The sequence below is a fragment of the Peromyscus californicus genome, unplaced genomic scaffold (assembly GCF_007827085.1).
Source record: "Peromyscus californicus insignis strain IS unplaced genomic scaffold, ASM782708v3 Scaffold_10__1_contigs__length_136768540, whole genome shotgun sequence".
NCBI lineage: Eukaryota > Metazoa > Chordata > Mammalia > Rodentia > Cricetidae > Peromyscus > Peromyscus californicus.
The window spans coordinates 105,757,837-105,784,141 of NW_026294391.1; the positions used below are offsets into that span (position 1 = coordinate 105,757,837).

The 26,305-nt window shown below is 42.0% G+C and overlaps 1 protein-coding gene across 5 annotated transcripts in view; it reads right to left on the reverse strand.

Moving 5' to 3' along the window:
* The window catches only part of Tenm1 (teneurin transmembrane protein 1), an 820,708-nt gene that overhangs the window by 27,055 nt on the left and 767,348 nt on the right, over positions 1 to 26,305 (reverse strand). For all 5 annotated transcript variants that reach the window (XM_052738708.1, XM_052738728.1, XM_052738717.1 and 2 more), the window contains 4 exons: positions 17,261 to 17,627; positions 15,367 to 15,877; positions 2,182 to 2,354; positions 866 to 1,101 (listed from right to left, as the gene is read on the reverse strand). In XM_052738708.1, coding sequence (XP_052594668.1) covers positions 866 to 1,101; positions 2,182 to 2,354; positions 15,367 to 15,877; positions 17,261 to 17,627 — 1,287 coding nt within the window. The remainder of the gene's footprint in view (positions 1 to 865; positions 1,102 to 2,181; positions 2,355 to 15,366; positions 15,878 to 17,260; positions 17,628 to 26,305) is intronic.

The window sequence follows — 26,305 nt, forward strand, 5'->3', positions numbered from 1 at the left end:
CTGTATTCTACAGCATTCAATTTACCATCGTTCTTTTACCGTAAGTGAAGAGAGAATGCAAGCATTCTCTGCATCCTGGGTGGGATACCAGTGCTCTGAGGCCTGGTATCAATAATGAATACTTCCTGCAGATTAGCAGTTACTCTGATGCTGACACTGAAGGCTACTCTATTTGGAAATGTGGTCATGTCATCCTAACACTGGTTAATGTTCAAGAAAGGACAGGTAGAGAGGGTGCTATGGTGTTGGCAGGCTTCCTACGCTTCAGGCCAGTGCTTTTGACAGAGATCTAGGCTTAACTGTAGGGAATCATGTTTGGTAAAGACTTGGAAACTCCAAAAGCTCTCAGTTCCCTCAGACAAGATTGTCTGAGTCCTCCAGCCCAGTCTTACTTCCAGTTCTTTGTTCCTATAGCTCTATTTATGGCAATGGCATCATTCACTGACTTTGCCCTCCCATCTTGCCTATGTCTAAATGGGTCTTACATCCTTCTCTTTCTCTACCCAAAAGTGGACACTTGGCTCAACTTGGGGAATCTAATAAGCATCTCCAGGGCAGGCTGGGATGGGTACTGAAGGGCTTCTTGACTAACCATATTTCTCTAGCCAGACTTTTTTGGTGCCTGAAATTGCTACTATTAGAGCACTTTAGCTGGCTAATGACAAAGAAAGCTGCTATTAGAATGTACATTTAAGGATACTGAAGCATTATCAGCTATTAGCACTCTCTCTTGAATTAGTATATCATATAAGCTAGCCGGTCACCCAGAAAAGCTTTGGAGAAGTGAGATTTGAGTTTCGGGAGGCTCTTCAGTTTCTGAGGGAACCCGTGTACGTTTGTCCTTGGTTGAAAGGGAAGGACTTACCCTCAGTCTTCTCTCAAAAGCCGAAACGTTGCCTTTGTTTTGCTCCTTCCTCTGTCTCCACTCAATGAGGTTTGCATTGTGCTCTCCAGGCAATGAAATGTTGCATTTGCCCAGAGTGGGATTCACAGCCCCTGCCAGGATGTGGGGTTCTGAGCTGAGGCTGATCTCCATCCCACTGGCAAAGGTGACACGGAGAGAACCATCAGGACTCACCCGATAGGTACTTTGAGTATTTTCTGTGGACACATGAACAAAGGAGAGAGAGGGGAGAGGGGGATGGTAGGGGAGGAGGAAGTGAAGGAAGAGGAGGGAGAGAAGGAGGAGGAGGAGGACGAGGAGGAGGAGGAGGAGGAGAAGAAAAAAAGAAGAAAAAGAAGTTTAGCTCCAGGAGATACATTTGGGAAGGGCTGAGAACATGGGGCATTGGGCCCTAACTGCACTCTGGTCTAGACTATCACTCTGACAGATAGCTACATTCTCTACCCATTTGGGTCTTGTTATTTTCAAGGCTCGGGTATATCTTGTGAACAGGATAAAAGACTGTTGTAGGTTGGTCTCCTCTTTTTTTGTTATCTGTTTCCTTTAAAAAGCATTCCCTCACAGACTCCCTCTGACTTGCTGTATTTGCTATCTTAGTTTGGTATGCTGGGAGCCAGAATGAGAAGAGAATGAAATTCAGCTCAGCATCTTGCCACCTGGGGATGGCATCACAGCCACTGTAGCCCACAAGATAAAAGTTGGTGTTGTTCCTTTTGGGGTGAATTGCCCCACAGCCTAGCAACAGAGTGAGTCTTAATGGCTAGGCAGTGAAAACTACTTCTTTGTCCACTTCCCCATAGCCTCTAACACATTCCTTCGAAATAATATTTTTTCTTCAATTCTTTCTACTCTGCTCTCTGTGTAGAATGGGTTTTTAATTCTCTCATGCCTCTTGTATTCTTCCTTGGTGCATTGCCTAACTTGCCCTTTTACTCATCCATGTCAGATCTGATCTAGAATGCTAAGCTCAGATGGGGCACCGACTCTATTATTGCCCTCCAATCAAGGAAACCCTAAAAGAACTTTACAAATGGCTAGCTGTTGGGAAATGACTTGATGGGAGATCAGACTTGGCAGGATGTAACCTCATTACTCCCACAGAGATTGTGGCCCAAGTGGATACGTGAACTTGTGAAAAGTCCAAATTTGTCTGCATTTCAGCTGGAAAATAGGAGGAAGAACCCACGTTTTCAATCAGGGGGGAAATTCACTTCCTTAATAGAGAGGCCAGGTTTGATTGGAGACGTTAAAGCAGGCGAGTTGTGAAGATCACTTACCTTGTTTTAAAATGTATATAGTACTAGTTGCTGTCAGGTTGGTTGACATGAGGACATTTTCACGGTTGGAAGTGTCTAGCTCCACTTTTGTCAGCTTCTCCAGGTCACTGTGGAAACTGCTGACCTCCCCAGTAGGAAATGTTGCGTTGGTCAGATGTCCCTCGGGGTCATACCTGAGGAATGTAACAAATATCAACTCGAAGCCTCTTGGCAGTGATCACTGAAAATCAATTGGAAGCTAACACAGTTTAACTTTTAGTGATAACAAATATCATTAACCTTGTTCACTTAGAAGAAAAAGGTCAAAGAGATGATTAATCAAAAGAAGGTAGTTTTTGAAGAGTCTGAATTCCTGATGACTTCCTTGAGCTGTGCTATTTTACAGAAAAAATATATCTGGTAATGAATCACCAGGATGGAAAACTGATTTATGAATCATGTCCTGCTGGGTGCAATGTTGCAGGTCGATCCCATTACCGGTGATGAATTATAAAAACCAGCAGAGGGTGCTGTTGTCAAAGGTAAAGGAGCCACAAACGCGCCCTCAAAGCCCAAGCCGGCCAATAAACTGACTCTGCATTGTGATGGGAAAATTAGAATTTGCTGCTGTTTAAGTTGCCAATTTTGAAATGAATGAATCATTCTTCCAACAAAATGAACAAGCATAGAGGATAATAGAGACATGTTCATTAAAACATTCTGGAGGCCCCTGATCTTGGTATCACTTAAATTCTTTTTATCTTTCTGGAGTATTGTGCATAAATGTTCTGTAATTTGCCTATATGAGGAAGGCACATACAAAAAATAATAATTACCTGGGATAATAGGCAATAACCCATATCTGGAAATATAGTCTACTGAGTTTACTTTTTTTTTTAAAAAAAAATCAAAATTATTGGCAATCTCACTGTCCTCCAAATGGAAACTGCCTCCCTGAAGGCTTTTGATGTGGAGCTAGTCTTTTATTGCCAATGGAACCATGAAAAATAAACAGTTCATTAAAAGTAAAGACACGCACTTGGAAACCCATTACTGTTTTCTTTTCAAGTTGCAAATTGCAAAATATTTAAGCACTTTTATTTGCCTTTAAAATGTTAAACAGTTATATTCTTTTTAGCCCAAGCGCATAGGATGTAGCAAAGACACAGTGGCGAGTCTGGCTCTCCCTCACTCTTCTCTAGCAATTCTGTGTAAAGAGAGGAGTAGTTCAGGATGAATCTGCCAGGTTATAAGGAACCTAGGCAGTTGCTAAAATTTGAAAATCTAGACCGATTTTTGGCTAGGCCATATTTTAGAGGATGGAGCTGCACTTGAGGGTATACATAATGCTGTTTCAAGTTCAGTTTCCCATGCACATGTTGTGGCTATGGGCACACATAGATTATCAGTTAAAACAGTTGTGTGTGTGCAGAGAATCAATCAAATGGGTCATGTGATATCACAGACACTCTGTTATGTTGCTTAATTGGATCCCCCCTTTTGCAAATGGACTTCACTCAAAAATGCGTGGTGTGCTGTTACTATGCAGCAAAGGACTCATTGTCAAGCCCAAACAAAGCTGCTATTTGTGCCTGGGGTTAATGGTAAAATCTTTCCTTTGCCCAGCCTGTTTACTCACAGCCTGCTCTGGGGCTCTGCACCTGTAAGCAGCAGGCCTCCAGTCAGAAAGCAGCATAGAAAGGCTATGTTAGGGGTAGAGGTAGGGTTGGGGTAGGGATAGGTAATGGGGTAGGGGTAGAAACAGATATAGGCATAGTTCCAGCCTTTGTCTGCCAGCTGGTCCTTCCAGAGGAAGAAAACAATGTCCAGCTTCTATCATCAAAAGGAATCAACCTGCTGCTCCCCATAGGAGAAGTTGCAAGCTTTCCTCAGTAGAGCGTGTCCAGCAGTTTGGGTTATGCAGAAGTTCCTTTCTGGTCCCTATTCAGCATAGGCAACTGCTTCATTGTTTTCCCTTTCCTGGATTCTAGGGGCTTGCTCCAATCTTGGTCAATGCCACTGTTTTTCATTCCTGCAGGAAATCGGCTGTAGGTACATGTTGTCAACTGACTTTTCACTTTGTGGGCAGCTACTCCCCCGCCCCCCGCAGTCACACAGACCTTTGTTGTATTTTCTTTACTCTGCTTGGAATTGAACCTGGAGCAAATCTACATCTGAGCTATACGCCAGCCGTCTCCTTGTTATAGGGCAACATTCCATATGAAAGAGTTCAGTGATTGTGCCCATTTGTGAGAGAAAGACAAGTTCAGACACAATTGAGAGTCATCTATGCATATAGATGTAAGATTCCAAAGGTCTGGTAAACCATAGTAACCAATCTACTTAATACCTTTAAAATGAACTCATGTACTTTTTGCCTGAGATGCATTTTAATGTTTATTCTCTAGATCACAAGCACAGTCCTCCATATTCTGTTCCTGCTATTGCTTCCCAAAGCTACAGAAGTTCATTGAGAGAAGGGAGCTAGTTCTGGATAAGACTAGAATTACCCAGACAGATTCAGGTGGGAGGCTGCTGCTTCGTCCTTTTCTCATGAGGGAGGCAATGTTTTAGGGAATAAAGTAACTTTTCCCACAGGCTTGTCTAGTCTCTGAGTAGCCAGAAAGTCATCTTGCCTCATTTCCTTTCTGTGGCTAGATAGGAATTCTTATTTCAAAGTGTACATTTGTATGTAGCTCCAAACAAAGGAGCCCAGCCCCCAACCCATTTACACAGGCACATTCTGGTCATCCCAGTCAAAGCAGTTACATTTGGTAGTGTTTGTAGTGTGGTGCCTCTCATGTGCTCAATCATTTATATGGCTCTGGATCAAAACATAAGAGAACCACCTCTCTTCTGTGGGGTCATTACCAAAGGAAGAGGTTCAGGCAGATGTAAACATCAGTGGGTAATTCCTTCAAGTTTGGAAAGATTGCTCAAAGTGGACAAGAAAGAAAGAGAGCCTTTGATTTCCCAGGGCTTGCTTGAGCACCCCGCTCTCCCAAAAAAACTCCCATCACCAGGGAATGCATCTGTCCAGGCTGAATGTCAAAGAAACAAGTTTAATCAAAATCTTTCATGTTGTGTTTTTTCCCCTCTTTGGAGCTTTCATCCTTTGGTGCGGAGAGTACAAGCCAATATGCTTCAACTGCTCCCCTCAGGCCACAACATGGGAACAACTCCCTCCTTTCTCCAGGCAGTATAGAGAGCTCATTTAACCAGGCACAAGACTTCTGCCAAGGGAATTGTGCCATTAGGCAATGAGTATTGCCTTCTTGGTCATTAGAAGTGGGTTTGGTGAGAGGAGATTTGGCATCCAATGATTTTCTCCTAGACTGATTTTGCAGTGTTCCTACAGTGAGGGCATATCACACACTAGTACTGAACACTTAGTTTAGTTCAGCACTGTGATAGATTGTAGAGATGAGCATTTGCGTGTATGTGTGTTCATGTGCACCTGTGTGTGCTCTGCTGTAGCATGTAAAGGAAAGTAATCATTTTTTAAATTTAAATTTTGTGTATGGGTGTTTCTCCAGCGTATATGTCTGTGTACCAGTTGAATGCCTAGTGTCTGTGGAGGCCAGAAGATGGTATCAGATTCCCTGGAACTGGAGTAACAGGCAGTTTTGAGCCTATATGTGCTGGAAATTGAACCTGGATCCTCTCGAAGATCAGCCAGTGCTCTTAACCGCTGAGCCATCTCTTCAGCCTCTAGAATTCATTATCCTTGAGGGGGATATACTTTAGTTGGGGGAAGTTATATTTATACATTATTAAAAATATATTTGGCCTAATCTTTTCTCATAAATGATAGTGTGATCTTTCCCCAGAGGAGCATTTAAACTAGATCTAAACTGCACTGAATAGAAACTAGAAGTTTCCCTACCTTTGCTTACAAGAAAATATTCAGATTAATAAACGTGTGATTCATTATTTATATTTTTAAAAGGATGGACAAGGAATCAGACCTTTTTACTACCTCAGGTCAAAACTGACCAATCTAATAAGTGTTCTTTAGGAAATAGTGGACCCCATCTTTCTCACTAGCAGTAGTACTTTCCTTCTCGTGATGCCTGTTCAAGTCCACAATGCACTTCAGCTCCCATTTGTCTTTCATTCAGCTAATAGAGAGTCATGTGCTAGGTCCTGGGGAAATGGTGCTGAGCAAAACCCACAGTCTCTAGTACAGCAGATGAAACATGCACAGAAATCATTCTAGTCCCAGGACACTGCCAGCACATATGTAAAAGAAGAACTGTAGAAGCCCAATAAAGACAGAGGTCAATTCTTGCTGTGCTGAGTGTAAGAGAGGGAGGGAGATCATGGTGTGGTAGTGTTTCAATCCTGGAAGGTGTACAGAGACTGGGGAAGGGAAAGAAGACATTTTAAATAAAGCAGGAGCATGGAGACCAGCACAGACCCATGTGGCATGTACATTGGGAAAATGCTGTTTGAGCACAAGGTTTCTTTAGGAAGGAAGTGGGAGAGAAGGCTGGAGAATCAAGCTCAGGCCTGAGCAGGGTGCAGGGAGGTATACCAGGCTCTGAAGGTAAACATGAAGTTACTAGGTAATGTAGAGGCATGGGATAGAATTGTTTTGGGGGTGGGACCTGATCAATGATATGATGACACTGAGTTGTGGATGGGGAGACTGGGAGCAGTAGGAACTACAACGAGGCTCTAGTCTTAGTTCCTGTAAGGGAAGATGCTGAGCGCTTGTTTTCATCAAATGTATTATGATCACATGTCCTAGGACTTGACTCCCTCACTCAACACTAAGTTCACATCTTTTGGCCTCTCAGCCATTTCTGCATTCTCAGAGTCTGGCCAAGAGTGGTGATCAGATGTTGCCAGTGACAGTGGAAAGGAGGGCTGGCTCTAACAACAGTTAGAGAGGAGACAGAGCCATCTCTAGTAGTGTTGGGAGGTATGCTGCTTAGTTTTGTCAGCATTTGACGCAAGCTAGAGTCATCTGGGAAGAGGAACCTCAATTGAGGAAATTCTTCCATCAGATTGGCCTGTAGTCAAGCCTGTGGTAGTTTTCTTGATTGATGATTGATGTGGGAGATTTCAGCTCATTGTGGATGGTACTATCCCTGGGTAGGCAGCCCTAGGTACTATAAGAAAGCAGGCTTAGTAAGGAATGGGGGATAGGCCAGTAAGCACCATGGTATCTGCTTCAGTTCCGGCCTCTGGGTCCCTGCTTTGAGTTCCTCCCCTGCCTTCTCTCATTGATGGACTGTCCTTATTGATGGACTGTAACTTCAAGGTAAAATCAACCCTTTCCTCCTCAAGTTTCTTTTATTCAGTGTTTTAGCTCAGCAACAGAAAGCAAACCAGACTAGGAAGACTAACTCAGTTTCCATAGATGTCCTGTGAAAATGCAGCTACACTTCTTGTCAGTCTCTGAAAACCTTCTCTGCCTCTATGTGCTCCCAATCTTTTTTTTTTTGTGACAGGATTTCTCTGTGTAGCTCTGCGCCTTTCCTGGAGCTCACTCTGTAGACCAGGCTGGCCTCAAACTCACAAAGATCCACCTGCCTCTGCCTCCCGAGTGCTGGGATTAAAGGCGTGCACCACCACTGCCCAGCATGCTCCCAATCTTTATGTGGCTTCTCTACAGCATCACCAAAATTCTGTTTGCCTCATTATTGAGCCATAGCAAAGCTTGGTACAAAGAGAGGTGTTTGAACAAAGATGTTGAGTTTGTCTTTTGATACCTGAAGGAACAATCATATTATTACATTCTTGTTTATGTGTGGTTTTGTTTTTGTTTTTGAGAGAGTCTCATGTACCCAAGGCTGAATTAGAACCTTTTAGGTAAATGAGATGATGGCTTGATCAGGATGTAGACAGAACTCCTGGCCTTATACACCTTATACAAGCATTCTACCAATTGAACTACGTCCTCAACTCCTATTTTTTTTTATTAGATTGTAGTCATTTATCTACCTAGAGGCAAGAGCTGCACCTATAACACCTTAGTTTTTTCTATCCCATGGCTCTATAAGACACTAGAGTCTTTCTTGTGTTTGGTTATGAGCCTTAGCTGTTAATGAATGAGCCACCTCTCCATTCCCATTTCAAGTATTTGAAGGAGTAACTATCATGTAAAACTTTCTGCATGGACACATGGCTTATGTACCTGGGCCCCTTGTAATCTGATCGGGGAGGAAGGGGGTCACCCTTGACAAAAACTCAGCATTTAAAGAAATAGTCTAGGAGGCATCAAGAAATATGAAAGCTTTTCTCACTTGTCAGTAAGTGACTTTGTGTGTGTGTGTCTGTGGAAAAAAATATACTAACAAGAGTCTAGAAACAGAGAATGCAGAGGACCGAAAGATCAATAACACATGGAAATACAGAGGTCCTCACAAGTGCAAGGATTTCCTATAAAGGGCAAAGGGACTGAGGAGCCATTAACTTGGCCTAATCTGACAGCAGACACAACTGATGCTCTGGCCTCAGCCTGAGGCCTTTTCCATTTAATGTAGCAGAAGATTTTTGCTAGGAAAATGCCAAAAAAATAAGCAAAAGCATCATGGTTTCTGTTTCAGTTCTGAGGATGAAGAGGATTTGCTTGTTATGTGAGGTGCAAGGCCTTTCCCTTGGATCTCCAGTGTGGCAGGGTCATTACAATTAGGGACCCATTAGCTTGTCAGGGCAGAATGCATTTCCCATTGTTCCAGTACTCTTGTGTTGACAGTCACCTCCTTGTTAGCCATTTCTCTGTGGTCAGCTTCTCACTCACTCTTGCCCACCCATCCCCTGACACTCAGGATGCTTATGGGCAGTGAGGCTTCAAGTACTAATACTCGGGGTGTGTAATTTTGATCTTGGTCCAAATCAAACAGAATTATGGAAATCAATGAACTATTTAAACAATATCCCATCATACAATAAAAGCCACTGCACAAGAGGCTGTTTAAAGTCCCATTTGCGTTACCTACTGCTCAGGGTCATTGTGCCATTTTTCCTCTCAATAGCTGTGGATAATCGAAAGCTGAACAGATGACTCTCACGGGTCTCTCTACACATCAAATCTCCATCCTGTCAAACATTGCTTCTCATCTCACAACAGCATTTCTGTTTTTAACTTGGAAAACCATTTGTCCCCTTTAACCAAAGAAAGAGGCCACTTTCTCACTTTAGAAAAACATTTGAGGTTTCAGGAGAGCCTTTCAGTTTCTGACATGCTTAGCCTTATTTTGACACTAATTGAGATAGTAGGTCCAATTGTGTGTCCCTTCAGGACTTCAGGTGGACAAGGACATTTTGTGGGACTATCCATGCCTGGACTAATGTACAGGAAGATATAAGTGAAACAAGCCACATGCAGAAGGTAGATGATTTAAGCCCATTATTAGGGACAGAAACCATGCATTCTTACATGGCCAGGCAAGATAGGATAGGGGCTCTTTGTTAGGGACTGCTGTTCAGCCTGAGAACAGATAGCTTCCAAGGGAAGAGGCATGCTCTCCCAATACATCTAATTTGTTCATGAGTGTTTCAGCATATTTCTTGCTGGGGTTAAGGAGGTGGGGAAAGAAGAGCCTTCTTCATTCGCTAATGATGTTTCCCTATTCATTTCCTGCTCTAGCTCTCCATATTCTGCACTGGCATTCTTGTGATCTCAGATAGCCACCCTTTTATGGAACACAGTGTAGTAGTGGTGGAACAGGAAGAATAAGGCTAACTCTAGCTCTGAATGGACAAGTTACTTCCTTGCTCTGGGACTCTTTTCCCTCATTTATAAAATGACTTTTAATTTTTCTTTGTGGCTATAAAATTCCAGGATTACTCCCATGCGGATGCTTGTGTTTCCTATTCCTTAGAGTCTCAATGCTGGTTATGCCACTGATGTTTGTAGCTTCCCCTTTCCTGATCGTGGGCTGAGTCCTAGTGACAGGTCTGGGGGATCCTGCTTATCATATTGTACCTGCTTCAAGATGCCAACAGCAGAGAGCTGGCATACAAACCGATCTTTCAGTAACACTCTCTTCTCCACTGGGCATCATAATTTTTTTTATCTCTGTACTACACATTTCCCATTAGCAAGCAAATATATTTCACTAAAAACTTCTGTAATTTCGAGGCTTACCTGGTCTACAATAGTGAGTTTCAGGCCAGCTGAGGCTACATAGTGAGACCCTGCCTCAAACCCAACCCAAACCCAAATCAAACAAAAACGAACAACAACAAAAAATCCCTTCTGGTCACTTCATCCCTCACCCTGCCCCATGTGCTCTAATGTCTCTACTCCTTAGAGTAAAGGTCCTCAAAGTAATTTTTCATCCACTGTGTCCAATCTTTCTCCTACTTACTTTTTATTGTTATTGAGAGATAATTCACATACCATAAAATTTATCATTTTAAAGGGTACAAGCTTCTAATGTTTCACTGGTCATGTTATATAACCATCGCCACCACTTCTAGGATATTTCTACCATCCCCAAACAAACTCTATATTCATTATCCCTGACCACATCCCCAGTTCATTCAGCTCTGGATAACTATTAATCTATATCTATATGGATTTGCCTCTTCTGGGCATTTTCTGTAAATGTAACCATATGATATTTTCCCTCTTGTGTTTAGCATTTTTCACTTACTACTTGTGAGGTTGATCCATGTTTTCGTACTTATCAAAACTTCATTTCTACTTTTGAGTATTTTTTTCATGATATTGGTAGATTGCCTTATGCATGTCCACTCATCACTTGATGGACACTTCTTGGTTATTACGAACAGTGGTGCCACAAACATTTGTGTAACTATCTAGTCTTTCTTCAACCTGTTCTATCCAGGCTCGAGTCCTCCACTGTGTTGCAGAATCTTCAGGTAAATAATGACCTTCACAATTGAAAATAGAATGGTCAATTCTCAGGACCAACTTACTTATTAATGTCTGACGCCCTTTCATTTTTTTTTCTGAGGATGCCAGACCTTGTCCCCAGGGTCATGTGTATGTGAAGCAGGTCACCTACCATTGAACTGTCACTCAGCCCCCTTTTCCTTCTTGAATTACCTGTTTTACATAGTGATGGAGCATGAATGCTTCCCCCAATTTTGTAAATTGAAATATTATAAGCAGGCTTTCATTTGAACTGTTATTATAATGTTCTCAAGTTTTATGTGTATATGTGTTTTTTATCCTGTATGTATATCTGTGTACTACTTGCATGCCTGATATACTTGGAGGCTGGAAGAGGGCATCGGATACCTTGGAACTGAAGTAAAGGATGGTTGTGAGCTGCCATGCAGTGTTGGGAATTGAGCCCAAGTTCTCTGAAAAGGCAGCCAGTGATTGGGTCATGTCTCCAACTTCAAGAGGTGGGGTCTTTAGGAGATGACTAGGTCATGAGGGTTCTGCCTCCATAATGATATTTCTGATTTTATGAAAGAGTTATAGGCAAATAGTCTACTTTTTCCCTCCCTATTTCTGCCATGTGAAGACACACAATAAGAGGTACTATCGTGCAAGCAGAGAGTACCCCATACCACACACTGATTCTGCTGGCACCTCAATTTTAGACTTTCCAGCCCCTGGCAAGGTATCTTAGTGGGTAGAAACACTTGCTGCACAGGCCTGGTGGCCTGAGTTTGATGTTTGATCCCTAGAATCCCTGAAAATGGGGAAGGAGAGTATCAACTCCACAAAGTTGTCCTCTGACACACACACACACACACACACACACACACACACACACACACACACACACACACACAGTGAATTCCAACTCTTTAGAAATAACCTGGTCTCAGGCAGTTTGTTTAAGAGTACAAATGGGCCAGACTAACACAGTTGGCTTCCAGGATGTGCTGCTGCTTCCCGAGTTCACTGACCCTCTTTTCTCAGTCTCTTTTGCCACTTTTTCTTAAGCTAAACTCTGAAGTGCTTCAGGATCATTCTGTTGCTATCTTTCCTTAGTCTATACTCCCTTTTCTGGAGATCTCATCTGTTTCATGGATTTAAATATATTTTAAACATTGGTTGATTCCAAATGTGGATTCCTAGCTTCTCTTCAATTCCAGACTCATTTATTTAAATGTTTAACTAATTGTCAGAAATTGAATTTCTAGTCTCTTACCTTACAATATTTCTTGCATAATGTTTCTTTCTAAAAATAGAAACCCCTATATTCTGTTGCTTAGGCCAAATACTTTGAAGTTGTCTTTGACTCATCTTTTCCACAAATCCTACATCTGCTTTGTCATTAAGTATTGATCATCCTTATTTTCAAAATGTATACAGATTTTTTGATACATCTTTTTATTAATAAATTATCCATGTATCTACCTACCTATCTATCTATCTATCTATCTATCTATCTATCTATCTATCTATCTATCCATCCATCCATCCATCCATCCATCCATCCATCCATCCATCCATCCATCCACCTACCTACCTACCTACCTACTTACCTACCTACCTACCTATCTATCTATGTAGCACAAATCTTAAAAGATCTTATTAATAAAGAACAAACCCAGGAGTAAGGTATTGGGGTGAGCACTGAGAGATCAGAGAAACAGAACCAGCCACAGCTAACCTCACCTTGCCAATTCCTCAGCTGATCTCGTTTTCTCAGACTGGAAGCCTCTGTGTCCTCATCCAAATGGATCTCAGTTGAACTGCTGCTCAAAAGCCTAAAAGCTTAACCAGGCTCTAGTTCCTGATCCTCACACCTTATATACCTTTCTGCTTCCTGCCATCACTTCCCAGGATTAAAGGCGTATGTCACCATGCCTGGCTGTTTCCAGTGTGGCTTTGAACTCACAGAGATCCGGATGGATCTCTGCCTTTGGAATGCTAGGATTAAAGGTGTGAGTGGCACCATTTTCTGGCCTCTATGTCTATCTAGTGGCTGTTCTGTTCTCTGACCGCAGATAAGTTTATTAGAATGCACAATATATTGGGGAACACAATACCACCACATATCTGTCTATATGTCTATATTGTATGTGCCATAGCACAAAGGGGGAAGTCAGAGAACAACTTACAACTTGTGGAAGTCAGTTCTCTTCTTCCACCATGTGGGTCCCTGGGATCAAACTCAAGTTATCAGACTTGGAGGCAAGCACCATTACCTGCTGAGCCATCTTACCAGCTCAAGATTATTAATACATCTCATACCATATTCACATATATATGTATACATATATATTCTTCATTTAACATCATTATTTGAAATTCTATGCAACTAATTGTCCTCCAGTACAATGTAAGATCTATGAATATATGAAGCTTTATCTTTTTTGTTAATGGTTATATCACCACACCTAGTGGGCATGTGCAGTCTGTGTTCAACATGTTCAACTCAGGATAGTTATGAATGAAGGCCAATACAAAATCATGAAATTCTTTAACCCATTACGCCATTTTTTGTGACTTGTTTTGTAAGTTGATTTCATACTTCTTGTGTGAACTTAGTAGGTGACATCCTTCTGCCTCAGAGTCAAAGGTTAGACATGCCTGGAATATTTGTAGTACATAGCAAATACTCAACAAATAAGAAGCGAACAAATGAAAAGGGAACAGTTTACCTGGTTGTTTTGAAACCTAGCTAACTTGTCAACTATTTATTTTGGGAGGACTGAATTCAGCAGGCAAGTTTCAAGATTTCCTTGCCTAATTTTAACAGCATTGTGATATGGAGTGAGCCTTACTTTCAAAGACATTGAAAGTTTCTCATTAGGAATGAATTTTCCTAAAGGAAGACTATTTGAAACTATGGCTTCTTGACATAGGCTATTAGTATTTGAGTTCTGGACGGCTGGGTGAATCAGGACCACTTAACTATATTTGTGGCTTAGTTACTTATCTATAAAGTGGGAGTGGAAGGATCACCTATGTCACATTGTTACAAAGAGAGTCAAATAAAATAACGTATAATAATTACCTAGTACTAAGTAGATCCTTAGAGAACAGTACCTTTTGTTACTCTTATTAAAGTGCAAGAGAACTTCAAAAAAAAAAAAAAAAAACCAAAAAACAAGAGAGAGGAAGGCCTGCACTAGAGACTACTGAATCCATTTCTCCAAGTGAAATCGGCATAGCTGTGCAGGTCTTTTGTATAAATGGCATTTCTTTGGGAAACGCTCCAAAATTTGAAGGACAGTTGCTTTGTCCTTTCCTTAGGCTTTTGTGGGCCTGGACATATTCTCTTCATGTTTTCTACAGCTGCACAAGAATAGTCACAGCTGAAACTCATCACACTTAGTATCTCCACTTTTTCATGGCTTAAAGCCTTCAACTTGACTGTCATCCCAGGTTCTGAGTTCTGACTCTAGGGATTTTCCTCACTCAGTATACTGTTAGAAAGGAAGCAGTTTCCTTTGTGGAGAAAGTGCTTCCTGAGGGCTGACAGTCTGGTGTGCTGAGTGGATTGACTTGGAAACAAGGTAAGGGCAATGGTCTTTATTTCCATGCCATGGCACTCCCGAGTAGCTTGCTGTCAGCCATACTTTGTGCTGGTTCCCAGGGAAATGAAGTTATAACAGAATTAACTAGTCTGTAACTGCCACTGCATGCTAGGTTCCACTTGTGCAAGGACACCAAGGAAGCCTGAGGTTGCACTGAAGCCCTTGGCTCCACATTTCACAGAAGCAGTCAGGGCCTCAGAGCTGCTAGTCAGCATGTGCTCCGTGGAATTTTACATTTGCCTTTCAAGGTCCACTTCTTCCATTCTAACTTCACCCTTATCTCTCACAGCAACGAATACTGAGTTGAGCTGGGCACAGACTTGTTTATTCATCCATTAAACCCAACAGAGATCAGTAAATACTTGTTAAATCACACCACTTCTTTACTGCTTTAGCAGCATCCTTTAGTTTTGTTATTTAGATGCAATTTTACCTTGTCTTCCCAGGGATGCTGTACATTTGTGTGTGTGTGTGTGTGTGTGTGTGTGTGTGTGTGTGTGTGTGTGTGTGTGTGTGGACTTATATCTCTTTTCTGTTTCCTGCAGTGTTACACTATACTCTAATCATTATGCTCTACAAACTGCTTAGGCAGAATGGGTCCCACCCTAGGAGTTGGGTTAAATTTTCTTCTTGACTACTTACTTTTTATTTTTTTTTAACTGGGATTGTTAGGAGAAAATAGCATGCAACAGCCATCCATTACTAAACTATGTTCTTACTGTAATTCTGTTTCAACTAAAAACCTAACAAAGGCTGAGTTGGAAATCAGAAACTTACTCATAAACCGTTGTCCATCCGTTTTCATTACTTTTTGTTGCTAGAAGTCCTGTGTTTCCTGGGTAGGTCATCAAGGCCAAATTGTAGCCTTGGGCCGACACTCTTTTCAGGACTCCATTGCTGCTTATGGTCAGCCAGTAGACTTGCCCGCCAGGCACCACAAGCCACAGGGGCATCCCACCTGCATCTCGGCGAATATGCACTGAATTGCCATTGCTGCTTGTGATTGCGCCCAAATCACCTTCAGCATTGTAGGTGAAGTTATAGACATAGTCCCTTGTTATCAAGTTCATGGTATGTAGGTGGGTTCCATTGACAGTGAACTGGTAGAGTTCTTGGTCAGCAGGTGAGGCAATCTCATAAAGGTTCATATCATTCAGGTGGGCTTGGTTCCTGCTGATGGTACGAATTCGAACGTTGCCAAGGTCTGCTACATAGAGGGTGCCATCAGGTGACACTGCTAATGAGGAAGGGGCCTTCATCTTTGCATCTTTGGCATAGCCACCATCACCTGTGGGAGAATACCCAATTTTAATAATTGGCCCCAAAAGAATTTGAGTGTGCATACCTTAGATTTAAAGCAACACACATCAAAAATCATTAAAACAAAACAAAACAACCAGGGAACCATCATTCTTTGCATACTCCCTGACAATTTTGAAACCCATTACACAAAAGATTGTAATTCTTGAGTCAGTAACACTAAAGATGAACAGTAAGATATAATTATCTCAGTTACACCAGTTTTGTGAATTCATAAATCCTGCTGTTCAGAATCTATTGTATTGCAAGATACAAGAACAGCAAATAACAATAGCCACACAAAATTTGCCTGCCAGGCCCTAAGTCTCATTCCGACTGCTGCTTGCAGGATCTGTTTTTGACTCCTCCAGTCCTACTGTGTTTAGAGGTCATTTCTTCTATTCATTTCCATTGTTCTACTGTCAAAATATACCAAGTCTGTAAGTGTAACAATGACTCCAAATATCAAAGCTGCTAACTGGGATAAACATTCGATCTACCTTGAATGAAAGACGTGAACTACTAAAACACCTATAAATCTCACTGTCCAGGAAAAAACCGGAAATACTGAACAAAGTCATATTGAGCAACTTGCTAATTCTGGATTCCCCTGGCTCAACGAAACACAAAACTTATGAGGGCTATTCAGTCCTGGATGAGTAGCTTAATAGGTTTGCATGTAGCATGGAAGGATTTCCATTTCTCAGACATGAACAGAATGGTTGACATTTAGAATTCTGTCTGATATCCAGAATAACTATTGTGTGTTTGTGGAAAAGGCTCTTCTTTTCCTCTCCCATTTCAGCTAAAAGGGCACTGTTGTTTATGGAATTTCAGAGCTTTTAAAATCAAGCAATGCAGGAGACTGATGCCATAAGAATTTGCCAGTGTGGAATTTAATTTTGCCTGTGCATTCTCAAAGCAGTCTACTTGGGGTCCTTTCAAATGTTTAATAGAGCATGCTTTTAATCTGGAAAGCAGTCACTTAGGGTATTTTTTTTCCTTAATAAAACCAGTAAACATGTTTTTAAACTTATTTTCCTTTCTCTAAAGCACAAATTTTTATGATGTTAACTTTTTGAGAATCTGAAAAGTTATTACATCTGTTTATCCCAAGAACAGCAAGGTGACATGATGGAGAAATATACTCATCTCTATGTAACAAGTAAGGCAGATGAATGGTGCAAAGGTTTTGTGGCTTTTCTGGGTCACTCAGTCAGCTGTCAGAGCTAACTCCCAATACATTGCTTTCTCCACTAGCTTACACAATTGTTTATACAAATTCCTTTTGTTTTCCTTTAGGCTTTTCTGATTCAGGTTTTGCTTTTGAAAACAGAGAGGGGGAGCTGGTGAATTGCTAAAAAGGTCATACCTGAAAAACAGTCACAGTTGGGATCAATTTTGCAGTCGCAGTCAGTGGGGGCACCGGCTATGATGGAGATCTCCCCATTGGTGGTCACTTGCTGAATGCGGTTCACTTTCCTTTCGTCTGTTTCAGCGATGAAGAGTAGCCCGCTGTGGGAGACACTGATGGCCCTAGCTGACTCCAGAGTGGAGTGAATTGCTGCTTTGCTGACCAAGAAATGATCGATGCCGGGCACCTGGCAGTGAATGGGACGCCCTGCAATGATCCGCACACGCCTGTTCTCAGAAATTTGCAGCACGATGTTGTTATCCAGGACATACAATGAGTTGTCCATGGGATTGACTGTAAGGTCTGTTGGCCACTCTAATCGCACCTACAAAAAGAACAGAACACACATCACTAAGTTACCACATCTTTCTAGAGACAATTTTACCTTAAAAGTAATAAATAGCTTATTGTTTCTGTACTATTACTGATTTCAGCAACATTGATGCTGTCTGGTAATGAGGAATGGATAGATAATCACACAGCCTGCTAAGCATATTTATCATCTATGCTATTTTCAACACAATATAAATTGTTTTCCATAATCCCAGAAGTATCTTCTAGATAAGTGGTTTTCACAGTGTGGTCTCTGGACCAACAACCATAGCATCACTTGGGAAATGATTAGAAATGCAAATTTTGAGGCTCCGTCCTAGACTCATTGTATCATAATCCCTGAGGATGGGAACCCAACCATCTGTCTTTTTACAGATCTGCTAGATGATTCTGAAGGCTTTTGCTGTAGGACTTCTGGATCAACACACACACACACACACACACACACACACACACACACACACACACACACACACACCTTTTATTTTCTTGTATATGCTTAGAAAAGCAAAATACTAAAGATTTTTGGGGCAATAAAATGATGTGGAAACCAGATTTTACTCAATCAACAGCTTTTTTGGACAGGGCCTGCCATTAGCATAGAGCTAATATCCATCTTGTATATTATGCAGGTATAGTCCTATAGCTTTTGATTTGGAGTCCTAGGTGGGAACATACTTCTCACTTAGTTGGGTCTCATTTACTTCTTTGGTCTTCCACCTTGGCAAAGAAGCAGGTTGGTTTGTGATTTCCCTGAATGTTTGCTGAGAACATTCTCTGGACTAAGTCTTGTGCTAAACTTTAAGGATTAAAACAGATTTTTCCATGACATAAACCTATGCCCTCAAGCAAATTTTTGGTGTAGTAGATCCCTTGAAAGAACTCTTAGCAATTGCTCTCCATGTTGTGAGGAGGAAGCAATAGAAAGGGCATGAAAGAATTTCACGTAGATGTGGAGTCAGGATATTAACAGACAAGATGGTATGTAAGCCAAGGGTGAAGTGAACAGTAAGAGAAGAGTGGTATGAGTCCGAGGACAATTTGGGTAGAGCAAATGGCTGGGTAAAAGCCTAAACATCAGAGATGGCATGACTCATCTTGGGTACAATAAACATTTCAGTAAAGTTAATATAGTTCCAGTGTGTGGAGGTAGATAGTGACTAGATATTACAGAGTAAATCTTGTCCTTTTCAAATTTATATCTTGTGGTCCTAACCTTCAATGTGACTGTGTTTGGAGCTCAGGCATTTAAAGAAAAAATTATGGAGCCGGGTGGTGGTGGCGCATGCCTTTAATCCCACCACTCGTGAGGCAGAGGCAGGTGGATCTCTGTGATTTCAAGGCCAGCCTGGGCTACAGATTGAGTTCCAGGAAAGGTACAAAGCTACACAGAAAAACCCTGTCTCAAAACTCCCCCCCCCAAAAAAAAGAATAAATTATGGTAGTTAAGATTGTAAGGGTGGATCCTTAATCCAAACTGTAAGTGTGATTATAATGGAGATGTTAGGACTGCACACACTTAGAGGTCTATATGTGGATATAGCAAGAAGATGGCCATCTGAATGTAAAAATGAGAGGTCTCAGGAGAAACCAACATCTGTGTCTTAGGTTTCCAGAGGCCAAAGATTTGAGAAAATAATTTTTTTATTGAAGACACCTAATCTTTGCTATTTTGTTATGGCATCTCTGCCAAACAAATATTATCAGGTAGTGAAAGGAAGCACACAGTCAGTTTTGTTCTTGTGGCTGGGGGTAGCCACTGAAGGGCTTTAAGTAGTCATATTTGGGTTTGTATTGGCTGCTGTTTAGACAATGTGGGAGGCAGAGGTGAGATCAGGTAGCCAGTTAGGAGGCTTCTGGGGTGGGCCAGGTAAGGAATTATGATATATAAACTAGGAAGGCAATGGAAGGTATTGAGAATACAGAGAGATGGAAAAAACAAAACAAAACAAAACAAAACAAAACAAAACAATGCACGTGCACTCACGTGCGCGTGTGTCTAGTGTGCCCTGTCCAAGTGCTGTGCTAGATGCTGGGGATACACAAACTCAACATGATTTCACTGTAGTTACCTTCTAGACGTGAGTTGCCTCACTGCCTGCCCTGACACTTCCCAATAGTGACTGTTCATCCCTAGACACTTCTCAGAGAACTGTGCTCCATGTTGCACCTCTTATATCACCAGTCATTACTATCCAAAGGCAGAAAAAAAATGTCCTATTCAGGACTAAAATAGTGAAAGTAATGTAACTATTCTTTTTAGCTTTGAGTGAAAGCCAATGGATGCCTGTATCTTTCTCATGGAATCTGGAAGTTTGTAAAGTAGATATGGGCTGTCACTGCAGTTTGAGACCCACTACTTCCTCAGCTGAAAGAGACCTTATGGACAGTGATCAGTGAAGTGGGAAAAGGCCCAATTTGATGTCTGCAATGAGAACTTTATTTCCACTTGTGCACTGTAAGGATGGGCAACTGGTGCTGTGAGGAAAACGAAGGTTGCCTTTGGCTTCCCCTTATTGTACCACAGGAGGCCCTCTGTCCCATGTCTGAGCGTCTCCTAAATGTCTTGCAACCTCACTGTGTCCCCACATCTCTGTGTGCCCGCTACTTCCACCTCTACAAATGCCGGCCTTCTCTGGTCAGTACCATATGCCTCTGGGCAGCTAGGAATTGGAGTGCTAATGGGGTATAAAGCTCAGCTTGTATTATGCATGTTCTACAAAGCCTTTCGGACTGAGGCCATTGGATAAACATTAAACACCAGCATCAACAGCTCCCAGAACAGTTTGTGTCGATGTGTTCCTCAGCATGTCTGTCTGAGGCCTTTGCATGCCAGTGTGCTGCCACAGAGAGACAGTGAGCTCCTGCTGCCACTGCCATTGCTGCTGCTGCTACTATGGAGGGGTGACTCTTCCTTCACCCCGTGTCCCCACCTTGGACCTCTATATACAGTAGCAAACTTGTACAGAAGCTGTCTGTGTGCTCTAGTCCTATGGAACACGGTCCCTTAGGAAATAAGTCAGGGCCGGCTGAGGAAGAGGAATTGAATTTATTTCAGTACAACACTCCTATTTTGATCGAGTCTGAAGTCAGTGACCCAGAAAAAACAAAGCTGGCTGAAATGACGTTCTAATTATCCCCACTCTGGGAGCCAAAGCCAGGGCAGAGGCCGGGGAATGGCACACACCTGGCAGAAGCTAGGGAAGGAACATATTTTAGACTCTGTTCTCAGCTATCAAGGCTGCCTCTGAGATAAAGGCTGGTGGTGAGAAAACAAGCTGTGAAATTCTCCAACTCTCTCAACCCGATTTAAGCCGATACTATTGGTGTCATGTTTATTAGATTTAATATTGCTTCAAAAATACACCAGACGTTGTGTCTGTTTGTTTTCTTTCCCATCAAATGAGCTACCCTCTGGCAGTTTTCTGTGACTAAAGTGGCCTTTGTGCTTTTGAGACACTTTCTATGCCAACTACACAGAATCCCTTTAATTCCCATTTGATTCAGCAGGGCAGCTTGTCTATGAGATCTGCTCAGATGAAAGATGTGTGCCTACTTAGTAGTCAAGGGGCCGTCGTTTTAGAGGACGGCCCTTTTTGCTGCTTTTAGGTTGTCAGCTCCTTTTATGTCATTCTTATGGTAAATACGTCCATTTCCAGGTAAATTTTTCAAGGAACTAGAGCTTCATACTCACACAGTAGAAGCACAGCATTTCCACCCCAACTGAATATATGTAGTGATGTTTTTGAGCTGTTCTGGCTGCTAGAATGAGCATCTATTACTTGTGGAGAGATCCTAGAACTCTATGCTACTGAGATGGATCTAAGGCTAACTTCCAGAAGCTGCTGTCATTTGTACAACTGTTTCTTTTTTAAAGTGGGGGGTTGCATGTGGTGGTAGAAAAAAGTATTTTCTCTTGGAGTGGGAGTCAAAAGAGACCCAAGAGCAGCAGCAAAGGCCTTGTCGACTCTGCTTACTGACCCGGCCTACAGGCAAACCATTAGGTCTAATGTGCGGTGCTTGCCCCACCTTGTAAAAATATACTAATTTTTTCCAAATGTCAAAATGTGTTTAAGCTAAACTAGCATTAAAGGTCATGGCATAGCCTCCAGCTGGTGGAATGTACCCATCCCTCAACAACCTTCCCTGAGAAATAACCCTGAGCAGAAAGGAGCCCTTGGCTGGGATGTCTGCACTTGACAGCACTGTCTTCCTCTGCTAATTGAAAACTTGCCTTGAAGGGAGTTGACTCTCAGGTCAACCAGTCCCATGGTTGGCTTAAAGTTCTAGCTAATTTTGACCTCAGTATCAGTGTAGAAGACAGCAGGATCCTATAGAGAAAAACCTGTGTGTAAAAGCAAATTCTAAACATGAGCATTTTGATTATACGAAGCTCAAAATGCCCTCAGTTACAGGACTCACTGAACAGTGGAGGGGACATAGACTGTCAGCTATATATACTTGGCTTCCCTCTAACAGTTTGACTCAGGGTTCCCTTCCTTAGTTCTGTGTAATAGTAGAAAAACTAGGTTGTATTTACACAGCTCTGATTTTCTCATCTGTAGCAAGGAAAATAGGTTAGTGATCATGTGTGTGTGTGCGTGTGCATATACATGAAATATTTAATTTTTACTTATCATATAGTTTAAATGATATGTGGTGACCCGTGGTGTTCAACCTAGTGCCTGGAACATGGTAGGGGGTGCTAGGTGGTATTAATAATGATTGCATGGGCATGGATGTTTAAAGCTAGGGAAACCCAGTCCAGTCAATGTAGTTCCCTTTCAATACTTTCTCAAACTTCAGTGTTCTGTATAAGGTTTTTCATGAATTTTGATTCACCCTTGTGCCAACTATACTACAGTTGGCTTAATATTTTTCCTTAAATTGACCTATTTCTTAAATATGAATATGTGCTACCAATTTCTTTGAATCGGTCTTGATCTATAGCACTTACAAAACTGGAGAAGCACTAATCTGGGTCATTAATAGACGTACTATTTATTGAGTCCTTCATAGGTATCAGGTAGTTAGTATGGATTAGCACTTTATATACTTCAGAAAATAATTATCTGAGAACAATGATTTTTATTCCCAATTTCCTATGTTTCTGCCCTTCTTCAGCTCATAGTTAAGAGATGGAAGGCGGATATAGAAATATGTCATTCAGTATAGCACAGGTAAATGCCATTATAAATGCATGCTGGGAATGATATGGGTCCACAGAAGTGGGAGTTCAAGCAAGATTCTTAGAAGTGAAAATTAGAATTAACTTGAAAGAAGGAACAAAGGTACCAAGGATGAAGAATGATCTCAGCAGAGGGAAGACGAATAAAATAAAGAAGCATGATATCATAGGGAGTGTGGGGACTATGGACTGGGGTTTCTCAGCTATAATACAGGGCAGCTATTATTGGTAAATGGCACTCTATATGTTTGCAAAGGGATAGGTCCAGGTTTCTAATGAGAGACATTTTTTAGTTGGTGTCAGCACCAGGCATTGGTAGGATATTTAGCATCATTGTTCAACAGATGTCAATAGCATCTTTACTGCCATTAATAACAGCAAAAATGTATGTTCCCTAAAGAACGAAATCATCCTTTGTTGTGAACTATTGGACTAAGCTTTAGAAGGATATGTATTCTAAGACTTTTAGCCTTAAGTTGTAGATGGCGAAGAGACAATGATGATCTTTAAAGTGGATAGCTGGCAAGGCCAGTTTACTATTTCAGAAACGTTATTTAGGGTGAAGTTTGAGGGACAGATGGGGGGTAAAGAAGTCTAGCAACAGGATAATCAATCCAGAGACTACACATTCATCATTCCATTCATTCATTTATTTGTTCTTCCATCCAACCATAAGGAGACCCTATCTCCTGGCACTTGGAGTCTGGAATATTGCTTCTCATTCAGATTCAGAAAAAGGTATGAGAATTTGGCAAAAGTCATGTACTTTCTCCTTGGAAGAAATGTAGTAGAGTGAAGTGATTAGGAGCTCAGTCTCTGCTCCTGGATCAAAATTTTAAATGCTAGGATTTGCTATTGCTGTGACTTCAGAGAATCAACTAACATTTAAACATTTCAGTCTTCTCACATAAAAATTAAGTCAAATAATACCTTCCAAAAATTGTAAGAATTCAATTAAAACAAACATTTTTTTATCACCAGAGTGTCTAATACATAGAAAGAGGTCTGAAAAGAATAGCTAATCTAGATCTGAGGACAAGTTGTGTACCGGTTACAGAAACCCACCCCTGCCTGTGAATCTTCTTGTCTCTATCCAACTATTGCAATACTCTCTTCCCTGGACATCCTATGAACTCTTAAGTTTAAGAACATGGTCATACTCTTTAAATATTTCCAGTGACTCTCTGTCACTAGACACTTGCTTGTTTGCTCTATTACTCAGGGATCTTTCTAAATAATAAAACCTCCAAGAAATCTTTAGCTTATATTGGGATATATTATCTCACATACATTTGTCAGTCAATTCCCTGGCTAATAGTTTGGTTTATTACTTGTTATTTATAACAGGACTCTTGGCCCAGTATCAAGCACAGAACATGTTAAATTGATTTCCTTTCTCTGTCAATTAAAAGTCTATTAGTTCCACCTTCCACACTATGCCACATATTAAGAAACCAGTTCTAATGAAGAGAGTGGATTACCCCCCTCATTGAGGTTATAGTCTCTTACTGACATCATTTGCTTTATTTTTCTGTAAGTACAAGGGGTTGCTAGTGGCACAGAGCAATCAATTATTACTTTCCCACTGCAGTCACTTTGAGAAATTAACTATGGTAGAAGTGCCTCAAAGATAAAATGTGATTATTACAGTATTCTGTAATCACCACCAATCGGCTAACAAGTTCTTTCCCCAAAGTAACACTGGGTTAGAGACAACTAGCTATTTTGCAGAAGGTCCTGCCTCGTATCCTAGACATAACTTCTGATATCCCTCCTTTAGTCTACTCAGAGCTTTATGGCTCATTTAACAAGTGACTGCTTGACTTTGAACTCTGAGGCTTCTTCAGGAGGACTTTTCAGGAAGTGTATGATTATCTCCTTTGAGGTATGCCAGTCCTGGGAACAATGGAGTGATGGGACTGAATGCTCTGTACCAGGTGTTCTGCCAGCACCATGTTAGATGTCCCCATACTTCTAAAAGCTGACAACCCCAGATTGTTAGAATCACTTTTTGTCAGTTTTCAAATGGCATTCTCATTTTTTGACACCGATACTGTCTAAGCATCTTCAAATTTATAAAAGAAGGGAAATGCTGCCTGGAGAAAGTATTTTTTTTCTTTTTCACTTGGAAATCATTATGACACCTTTGAGAGTGCCCCTATTGATTGTGCTTTTAAAGAGTAGCAGTTATTAGAAGGTGAAATTTATCAAGATTCCATGGCCTTGTCAACAAGTAAACTATTTCACGTTATCTCAGATCCACACCCTTTAGCTCCTCATAATAGCTGGACACTTTGAAGAACCTTTTAACTTTTGCTCAAAAGCATCTACATAGTCTGTCTCCACGGCTGTCCAATGAGAGCCCCTGAGAAAATGGAAGGTTAAGTTGCAGCATTCATTAAAAATGAATAGGTAGTGTCAATCTAATCCTAACTTACAATTAGGCTGATCTTTAGAATTAGTCTACTACAGAGCACATAGACTAAACTGTATTATACCTCAATGTTCTTAAGTTAATTTTGAAGTGTGGGAAAGAAAGCAAAACAAAGTGTTCCCTAGACCCTACATAAAAGGAACAAGATCTCCCAAGTAGTCTTGGCATATTTCATCTTCTAATAATTTACACCGGGCCCCCAGCTCCCATCTTGCTCCGGACGTCCCTTTTGGAACACTCGTGAGTACCCTTCCTTGCCCCAGACCCCATCCCTGGGCACCAGCCACTCCAGGGAAGACCTGCCCAACTCGGCCCCAGGTTCTGGCCACCGGGCAGGTTCCCTGCTAGCCCCACCGGGAAGGATCCCCTTCTCCAAGACCCCTGGCAGACCCTGCAGTCTCCACGCCCTGCCCCCACGCCCATCCGCCTGAGCCCCAAGCCTCTTCCTGAGACTCAGAGGCCGGCCCCCAGCTCCCATCTTGCTCCGGACTTCCCTTTTGGAATACTGGTGAGTACCCTTCCTTGCCCCAGACCCCATCCCTGGGCACCAGCCACTCCAGGGAAGACCTGCCCAACTTGGCCCCAGGTTCTGGCCACCGGGCAGGTTCCCTGCTAGCCGCACCGGGAAGGATCCCCTTCTCCAAGACCCCTGGCAGACCCTGCAGTCTCTACGCCCTGCCCCCACGCCCATCCACCTGAGCCCCAAGCCTCTTCCTGAGACTTAGAGGCCGGCCCCCAGCTCCCATCTTGCTCCGGACGTCCCTTTTGGAACACTCGTGAGTACCCTTCCTTGCCCCAGACCCCATCCCTGGGCACCAGCCACTCCAGGGAAGACCTGCCCAACTCGGCCCCAGGTTCTGGCCACTGGGCAGGTTCCCTGCTAGCCCCACCGGGAAGGATCCCCTTCTCCAAGACCCCTGGCAGACCCTGCAGTCTCCACGCCCTGCCCCCACGCCCATTCGCCTGAGCCCTAATAATTTACACCTTTATAAGCAAGTTCATTTAGGGACATTATTCTTTTAAGTGCCATCTTTTTAGCAATATGGGA